General features: G+C 42.5%; 1 protein-coding gene across 2 annotated transcripts; it reads left to right on the top strand.

Moving 5' to 3' along the window:
* On the top strand, positions 1 to 4,751 carry LOC127327699 (common plant regulatory factor 1). 2 transcript variants are annotated; one of them, XM_051354489.2, is made up of 12 exons: positions 1 to 180; positions 1,065 to 1,147; positions 1,584 to 1,628; positions 1,713 to 1,805; positions 1,887 to 1,970; positions 2,583 to 2,716; positions 2,809 to 2,854; positions 2,939 to 2,981; positions 3,244 to 3,464; positions 3,631 to 3,708; positions 3,947 to 4,072; positions 4,161 to 4,751. In XM_051354489.2, exons 2-12 carry the CDS (start codon positions 1,088 to 1,090, stop codon positions 4,377 to 4,379), a joined length of 1,149 nt encoding a protein of 382 aa, XP_051210449.1. In that variant the 5' UTR covers positions 1 to 180; positions 1,065 to 1,087; the 3' UTR covers positions 4,380 to 4,751. The 2 variants fall into 2 exon arrangements, with proteins under 2 accessions (XP_051210449.1, XP_051210450.1); XM_051354490.2 differs by having other exon boundaries at positions 5 to 180; positions 1,069 to 1,147.
* Positions 4,752 to 9,290: the final 4,539 nt, after the last annotated feature.

Below are 9,290 nucleotides of genomic sequence, written 5' to 3' on the forward strand. Positions count from 1 at the left end.
CCTTTGGCGCCCCCTCTCCAACTCTCTCCTCTCTCCTCCGCACCACCACCACCTCCCCTCCCTCTCGCCGCGCACCTCCTCTCCCAAAACCATCGTCACGCCGACCCGCCTCGCGCCGCCGCGCACGATCCGCGGAAGCAATCCAGCCGGCCGCCGCCACGCGGAGCAACGACCGTCCAGGTGAGAGATCGGTGCTCCCCTCCGCCCTGTCCCAATCCAAATTCAGTCGCAATGCTCGCCGATTTCTACTTCGTCCCGCCATGGTTCCGCCATAGTTCCGCCATGGTTTGTTTTTCCGACCTTTCGACACAAGCGCATCGTGCGACACAACGAGAATTCTCGGAGCGTGCGTGCTTCACGAGCTCGCGGGCGCCCATGCCAGGAACTATTAGTCCGAGGCCCCCGTCCCGCCATGGCTCCGCTTCGATTCTGTTACGAGGACTGATGCGGCGAGCGACGGATTTTTCTTTTCTTTTGTTGAGAGAGAATTGGCCCCGTTCGTAGGAGGGTTCGAATTCCCTTGTTACGTGCAACGCTCGCTGCGGTTCTCGGTATTCGAGGGGCGGCCGTTCGAGATGCCGACATGGGTTGGGCCGTTTGGGAAATTCGTTCGTATCAGGCTGTTGCAGAAGGCCAGAAGCAGTTTGGGAACATTCGGCGCTGCAATTGTGTTGTTCTCCACATGTCACTGTAACTTTCAAAAGGAGGAAACTCTCTGTTCTAGACTTCTAGTACTCCGTAGTAGTAATAGTTTGCAGTTAGCGGTGAAGTTCCAAGTCCAAATTCAAAAAAAGAAGTCAATTTTCTGGAAGATTACGGTGCGCCGATGTTCAGTTTTGGAGTCACCATTAGACATTTACTTCTGTACATGAAAGGCTTTGCATCGCTTGGAAGACTGTAGATCATATTTTAGATCGCTTGGAGTAATAAGTTGACATGAACAGTCTATTTTTTTTCGTTGGTTGGTGGCTTGGTTCTGCTGAACTGATTGCTTCACATAAACCTTTAGATTGGGAAATTATTATAGATGGTATGTCGTGACAATCCTGAATTCTACATGGCAGACAGGCAGGCTTTTCGGAAAGGCATGGCGCATGATGAAGCCGTGGCTACCCAGAGGAGTGGAAAAATAGGTTCACCTCCCAAGGTAAGAAACGCTGATTTTGAAAGTACCCGCTGACCACACTAATGAGATATTGCCTTGGAAATTAGGAATCTCTGATTTAGCAGCACTTGCTGGCTACTGAGTTATGGCCTGACCTTTTATGGCATGATCTTTCTGAAAGCTGGTTGTATTATCATTTGTTATGAGCAAATCATGGATAAAAGTAGACATCTATGTAAACAATTATGAATTTTCCTAAACGTAGCAAAGAACCTCATTGTCGTGAAAAAATTAGCACGCTGTGTCTTTAGACTGTCAATACAACTCCGCATCCAGAAATGGCACGTAGTATGCTACTCTGAGATTACACGGTGAATGATAACACAGTTTGTTTTCTCACTCAACTGCATTACGTGCAAAAGATATGACCCCTTAAGCCCTTACTGCAAATGCCTTATGGATCAGCATCATTTTGCAGGATCAACCAGCTCCCTATCCGTATCCTGATTGGTCAGCCATGCAGGTTGAGTGTTTTTCGGTTCTCTTACTGCTTGCTTCCCAAAGATTGGAACACAGCAATTTAACCAATAACAGCAAACCTTTACAGGCATACTATGGCCCTGGTGTCCTGCCACCAACATATTTTGCCCCACCAATGGCTCCTGGTCATCCACATCCGCCGTATATGTGGGGTCCTCAGGTATTTGTTTTATTTATCTTTCTAGGCAGTGATGTTTTGTACACTACATTGAATATAAATCCCCTGTCTGCATCTCTGCAGCCCATGATGCCACCCCCTTTTGGAACGCCATATGCTGCTATGTACCCACATGGTGGAGCTTACCCGCATCCGCTTATGCCCATGGTAAACATTAGATCGTCCTGTGCTTCTTTGCACTTTGTTTAAATAAGACCCAGTATTTGAAGCATCAAACATTTATGCACCATGTGTTCCTTGGTGTTCGAAGCATTACACGTATTGTGGAAAAGAAGACAGAGATAGATGGTTGTGGTCACCATCTGGGTCTTGCACTAATTTTATTGCTGTCAAGGATGGTTGAGTTCCATTATTCTGACTACGCGTCTCAAAACTCTCGATCGGAAAATTTTCAGCATGCCGAAATTTCAGGAAGAACCGATTATGTCTGTCCAAACATTCAAATGTTCAAGGGATCATTTTGATGTTACTCGGAGATACTAGTGTGTCCTTTTTGGTGCACTGTAATTCACCACCGGATGCATAAAAGATTGTTGTTAGGAAAGATGTACTGTGTAGCTTATCAAAAGAAAAGATCGATTGTGTGCATCAGATTCACATTTGTTTTGTAATGATTGCGCCCTTAGACCATACTCATTTATATATGCAGTTATATTTTACTTCTGGTGCCTGAAACTCTTATGTTCATATTTTCCTTGAACAGAACTTCCTGTTGAGATTATTATTGTTAACCTGATTTTCGTCTTTGATGCTTTCAAGATGGCAAATCCATTGAGCGTGGAGCCAGACAAATCTGCAACAAGTAAGGATAAAAGTTCCAATAAAAAACTTAAGGAGATTGATGGGACTGCAGTATCTACTGGCAGTGGTGACAGTAAAAGAACGTCATCCAGGTGTTTACATGCTTCTCTTCTGTTTCTGGAATTAATTATTCCCGTTTCTCTTCTCGTAAACTGAAGTTATGTTCTTCTGATGGTCATTTCAGTGGGGATTATAGCGGGGAAGGCTCCAGTGATGTAAATGATCTGAAGGTACCAATGTGGGTGTGTGATTGCAGATGTGTTTTGTTTATCATCTGGAAAATGCTGAATTTGACTGAAACTGTACATATTCAGGTGAGCACGACTCCTAGGAGACGGAGCTTGGATGGTGGACTTGGTATTTCACTTTTCTAACGACTTGTTCAATATTCATTGTATCTAGTATTAGTACTTAACTTGATCAGTCATTCTTCTGGACTAGCCATCCTGTATTGCAACCCTTCTCTTATATACACTATTTAGTAAGCGAACATGCATCTTTCCTTTTGCCCGTAAAATAAATACACTTGATCTTTGAGTCACTTCATAGCTGTAATCAAGTCCTGTCCTGTGCTTCATTGTATTCAAGAAAGTGTCTAACACCTTAAACCTTTCTCCAGACACAGAAGCAACTGCGGCTGCGAGGAATACAGATGTTTTGACTCCTAACCCTATAATGGCAAATGGAGCAATTCTGTCAAACCAATGTTTTCCAGTTCCGGTCATTAAACCCAGTATCACTAATGTTGCTAATTCAAGAGCAATAGGCACACCAGTATCTCAATTGCCAGGTGTTATGGTTCCACCTCATATGGGAATATCAGCTGAAATATCAAATAAGGTATAATCCACCTATTGTTTTTAGAACCACTAGAAAGTCATAATTATTATTGTTACTTCTCACCCACCCGCTCTAATCCTATAGTTTCTTGGGAGCCTGTGTATGTTACACCATTTTGTTTTCAGGGATTAATTTTCTTTGATTTTTTGGAATTTCTCCGTGCCAGGATGAGAGGGAAGTAAAGCGTGAAAAGAGGAAGCAATCAAATAGGGAATCTGCTAGACGGTCGAGGCTGAGAAAGCAGGTAGATTGTGCTGGCCTTGTTAGTAGGCTCTCTTGTATGTACTCTTTGGTCAATGTAGTCACATTGTGAGCAATATGCCAATATCCAATCCTCAAAAAGATGCAGTATCCTGGAAACATGGACATGAAACCGATTGAATTATCTCCCATGCCTTTTATTTACAAACTATTTTTTGCATCTTAGTACAGTAATACCATATCGTAGCAAAGCAAATGATATTTGTGTCCTCTTGGTGCAGGCTGAGACAGAGGAGTTGGCTGTACAAGTAGAATCACTTACAGCCGAGAACACATCTCTAAGATCTGAAATCGGCAAGCTAACGAAAAGCTCCGAGAAGCTCAGAATGGAGAATTCTGCTCTAGCGGTATGGAATATTTTCATGCAGGCTATCTTTACCATGGGCCAGTATTCTAATCTAACTTTCTCTAACAAAACTAAACATCATATCTCAGGTGAAACTTAAAGACACTGCAGCACTGACCGATGCAGAGATGCCTCCCGACAAACCACCAGCAGCAGCTGCATCCTCTCCTCGCATTGTGGAGAATTTCCTGTCGATGATTGACGACACAAGCAAGTCAGGCGTAAGCAACCATATGGAGCAGAGCGAGCCCAAGCTTCGCCAGCTCCTAGGATCCAGCGCACCGACAGATGTTGTAGCGGCTAGCTGATTGATTAGCCACTGATATCTTGCATGCGGCCTGGGGATTCTGCAAGATCATGCTGCTCACATAACATCGGCTTTAAGTGTAGGTATTTATTTGATGAGTATATTCAGGAAAAACGGTTTTACATCTATTTCAAGTTCCGGTTTCCAAAAAAACTGTACATCAGTTCAGGCACCGAAGCTGAAGTTTCATGGGCCTTATTTTCACTGTAAGCTTAATTAGCAGTGTTGTAACATAGGGGTGTTGTGCTTCATGCCAACCTTTTAATAACTTTCTTGAGATCTCTGTACCTTCAGGCTTCAGTGCCATACAAACAAAAACTGTGAAAATAGTATATGCAAGAGGATACGGAAACAATCCAATTTAAGTGTTGAACTTGGACCCAAGTGTGTTACTGCAATTTGTTCAATACTATTTGTAAAATAGGGAAACGAGCATTGCCAACCCATTTAAGTTTTCTCGGACTTGAATTCAGATCCATTTCTTGTCCTTTGAAGGAAAGATGTATACCATAGTTTCTCCTTAGTGTTGCTCCTTTTCTCCTACAAATATCAGTTGAAGTTTTGAGTACACCATAGCTTCGATGGTTTTGAGCGTACAAACAAAAATAATTTTAGCCATTGTGTTGATGACCATGGTTAGAGGTGACAAAAATCATTTTAAAGTGAAAAAAGGCAGAAATGTTTAGATGAACAGGGAGCGCTCTCCAGCTCCATTTTCATTGAAAATGAAACATAAGAGCATTTTTAAAGAGTTCTAAACAAACCAGATCCAGCCCACCACTACCTGTGGATCTTAAGATACAAACCAAGTTCAGAAAATAAAAACTACAGAACAGAAAAATAAAGCAGTTGAGAGAGGCTACTCTCCAGCCAACACAAGGAATTAAGCCCAAATCGCATCATGCATCTTTCAGGGAACCTTGCACTCATCCATCTCCACACATCTCGCTTCTGAAAGCCGCCCCCACGTCAGGTCACCACATGAATGTTGTCTGATTCTTCAGGATGCTTCAGTAGATATGTTTCAGATCAGGCACGCCCAGCGTATTGTAGAAGCTTTCCAGGTTGAAATTCAGTCGAAGGAAGTGCATCTTAATCCGGCATGAACGAAGGCAAGCTCCTCAGTTTTCACTGGGCGTTTTTTAGCTTTTCACCTGATCCCACTCCAGGTTTTTGAAAGGCATATGTCATATCCTTAGATAGATCAGCCCCCACACCTGTTTCATAGATAATTAAGTTTTTCGGTTAAACACCAAATGATTTCTATTATTCCATATGCTCCAGACTACAGCAGATGAAACTACATTAAACTATTCAAATCTTTTATTGCATAGCCATTTAGAGGCAAGAGAAAGGTAATCATTGACGTCTACACCAATAATCTCTTGCACATCAGCCCAAAGCAATTTAGATACTAAACAGTCAAAGAAGAGGTGTTTAACAAATTCCATTTCACTATAGAGTTCACATACAAGAGGTTTCGGTATGCCTCTATGTCTAAGATTATCCCTAGTCATAATTTTATTTTGTGATAGCAACCAAAAGTAAATTTGAACTCTAGGAGGGATCTTCAAATCCCAAACTGCTGGTAAATACACAGGTTGCACACCTCTAAAATTCATAATAGCATATAAGGACTTGGAAGAGTAGACACCACTAGATTCATATTTCCAAATCAGTTGATCTTCCTCTTCACAAAAATAAATAGTTTTAGCAATCTCCACTATCTCAAACCACAGATTCATCATTTCTGGTGTGAAAGTTCTCTTAAAATCAGATCTCAGTTGTTGCCCATCCCATAGATCAGCAATGGTCATCATTTGTTGATTTACTACAAAGTAAATATCCCAATATTGGGTAGATAAAGGTGCATTTTCAAACCAGGTATCCTCCCAAAATCTAATATTTCTACCATTACCTACCTTAACAGCCATAGATGCCCACATTAAACCCTTCCAGAAGACAAAAGGGTTCAGGTCCTAGCAGCAAAGTATATTAGGGTTGATACTTGATCCTACTTCCAAACTCTCCTCCACCGGTAATTCTTTTTTGATGCTTCTCTTTATCGTAGTCTTACCGATGCTCTCCAATATCTTACTATCACACGTCCTGAAATTTCTTTTGCTGTTAAGCAAGCATGTTTGTTTGTGCATGATCCCCGCATTCCTCGCTATAATCATGTCAAACGTATTCTTCGTTACGTTAGATTCACTCTTGACCATGGTCTTCACATAAATCCTTCCTCCCCAACTTCTTTGACAACATATTCTGATGCAGACTGGGCTGGTTGTCCAGACACTCGAAGGTCTACGTCTGGTTACTATGTTTTTGTAGGTAACAATTTGATTCCATTGTCTTCGAAACAACATGTTACAGTTTCTCGTTCGTCGGTTGAAGCAGAGTATGGTGTGGTTGCCCATGCTATTGCTGAAACAGATTGGCTGCGTCAGTTGATCTTCACATGCCAATTCAGCAGGTGATAATCATTTATTGCGACAATATTTCTGCTGTTTACATGTTCAGGAATTCAGTGCAGTACCGACGGACCAAGAACATTGAAATTGACATTCATTTTATTCGAGAAAATGTGGCTTTAGGGAAAGTTCGAGTTCTTCATGTTCCCTCCTCAGTTCAGTTTGCGGATATCTTCACCAAAGGCCTACCAACTACATCATTTACTTATATTCGATTCAGTCTTAAGGTCGTTCAGCCCCACGTTGACACTACGGGGGATGTTAGATTGTATTGTAGTCGATTTATATTTCTTGTAACTCAGGTTAGGGTTAGCCGTCGGCCCTCTATATATTTTGTAATCTGATCAATCAATCAATAAAGTATGAAACAATTGCAATCTTACATAATAAAAAAACAAAATAGAAAACATATACAAGAAAGTTCAACACGTCTACAAAATGAGTACTTTTTTAGAGGGATCTCAACCCTTTGATTGCCACGGATAAAACACATCAAATTCCATGCTAGCACCATTTTTTGCTCTGTTATTAGACGAAATTAAGGGCCTACCAGGTAGAACAAGTATTATCACCAACCAAACCCCTCGAGCATAAGGGCATCTCCAGCGGCGCGACGCAAATGGTCGCTGAGCGACCGTTTTCGTCCGCCGTGACCGGAAATGCGTCTGGGTCCTGCTCCAGCGGGACGACGCAAAGTGACCGGCCCGTCCGCGGAGACGCAAACCTGACCCAAATATGCGTCAGGTTTGCGTCTCCGCGGACGCTCGGCGGTCGCGCCGAGTGATACGTCTCCGACGTATCGATAATTTCTTATGTTCCATGCCACATTATTGATGATATCTACATGTTTTATGCATACTTTATGTCATTATTATGCATTTTCTGGAACTAACCTATTAACGAGATGCCGAAGGGCCAGTTGCTGTTTTCTGCTGTTTTTGGTTTCAGAAATCCTAGTAAGGAAATATTCTCGGAATTGGACGAAATCAACGCCCAGCATCCTATTTTTCCACGAAGCTTCCAGAACACCCGAGAGTCGTCAGAGGGGGGCCACAGGCCCACCAGACCATAGGCCGGCGCGGCCTGGGGGTGGCCCGCGCCCCCCTATGGTGTCGTCGCCTCATTGACCTTCTGACGCCGCCTCTTCGCCTATAAGAAGCCCCTCGACCTAAAACCTCGATACGGAAAAGCCACGGTACGAGAAACCTTCCAGAGCCGCCGCCATCGCGAAGCCAAGATCTGGGGGACAGGAGTCTCTGTTCCGGCACGCCGCCGGGACGGGGAAGTGCCCCCGGAAGGCTCCTCCATCGACACCACCGCCATCTCCATCAACGCTGCTGTCTCCCATGAGGAGGGAGTAGTTCTCCATCGAGGCTAGGGGCTGTACCGGTAGCTATGTGGTTCATCTCTCTCCTATGTACTTCAATACAATAATCTCATGAGCTGCCTTACATGATTGAGATTCATATGATGATGCTTGTAATCTAGATGTCGTTATGCTAGTCAAGTGAATTTTACTTATGTGATCTCCGGAGACTCCTTGTCCCACGTGTGTAAAGGTGACAGTGTGTGCACCGTGTGGGTCTCTTAGGCTATATTTCACAGAATACTTATTCACTGTTATGAATGGCATAGTGAAGTGCTTATTTATATCCCTTTATGATTGCAATGTGTTTTGTATCACAATTTATCTGTGTGCTACTCTTCCGGCTGCGCGTTCGGTTAATATGGTTAATTCGGTTCGGTAAATACGGTTTTACGGTAAATACAGTTTCTATACTTCGGTTAATACGGTTTCGTATAAAAATACGGTTCGGTTTCGGTAATAACCATATTAATTCGGTTCGGTTTCGGTAATAACCAAATTAACCAAAGTTGACGCGAATTTTTAAATAACACCTATTTTTTATGGACATATATTTCGTTTCTATATTTTTAAAGGACAAACTAATTATGTTACGGGAGACAGAAATGATAAATAATGAAAATACGGCCAAATTTAAAAAATGCTGCAGATTACAGACTTGAAATAATGAGAATGTGGCCAAATTATAAAAACGATGCATATTACATACTTAAAAAAATGAGAATGCGACCAAATTGAAGAAAAAGATGCACGTTAAGTACTTGAACTCAAGACCTGCCAAGCATTTCTCGTAAAGTACCACATACACACCACCACGCTGTGGCACCTCTATTGTCTAATATGCACTTGTAAACAAATATAAACGTTTTACATTAATTAGGGATGGCCTGCAAAGCAAAATTCGTTGTTGGGCTAGGCTGTTCGGTTTTCTTCGGTTAACCGCGGTTTTCTGGTTTTAAACCGAATCAACCGAGTTGCGTATGGTTAGCACTTTTGCTAAATGTAACCTAACCATAAAACCATAAAAACTGAAATTCGGTTTCGGTTAGGTTTTTTTCGGTTCGGTTTTCGG

The sequence above is a fragment of the Lolium perenne genome, chromosome 1 (assembly GCF_019359855.2).
Source record: "Lolium perenne isolate Kyuss_39 chromosome 1, Kyuss_2.0, whole genome shotgun sequence".
Lineage (NCBI taxonomy): Eukaryota > Viridiplantae > Streptophyta > Magnoliopsida > Poales > Poaceae > Lolium > Lolium perenne.

Coding starts and splice junctions, on each gene's coding strand:
- LOC127327699 (XM_051354489.2), top strand. CDS start 1,088: ATGGCGCATGATGAAGCCGTGGCTACCCAGAGGAGTGGAAAAATAGGT. Junction 1,629..1,712: donor CTGATTGGTCAGCCATGCAG/GTTGAGTGTTTT, acceptor AAACCTTTACAG/GCATACTATGGCCCTGGTGT. Junction 1,971..2,582: donor CGCATCCGCTTATGCCCATG/GTAAACATTAGA, acceptor GATGCTTTCAAG/ATGGCAAATCCATTGAGCGT.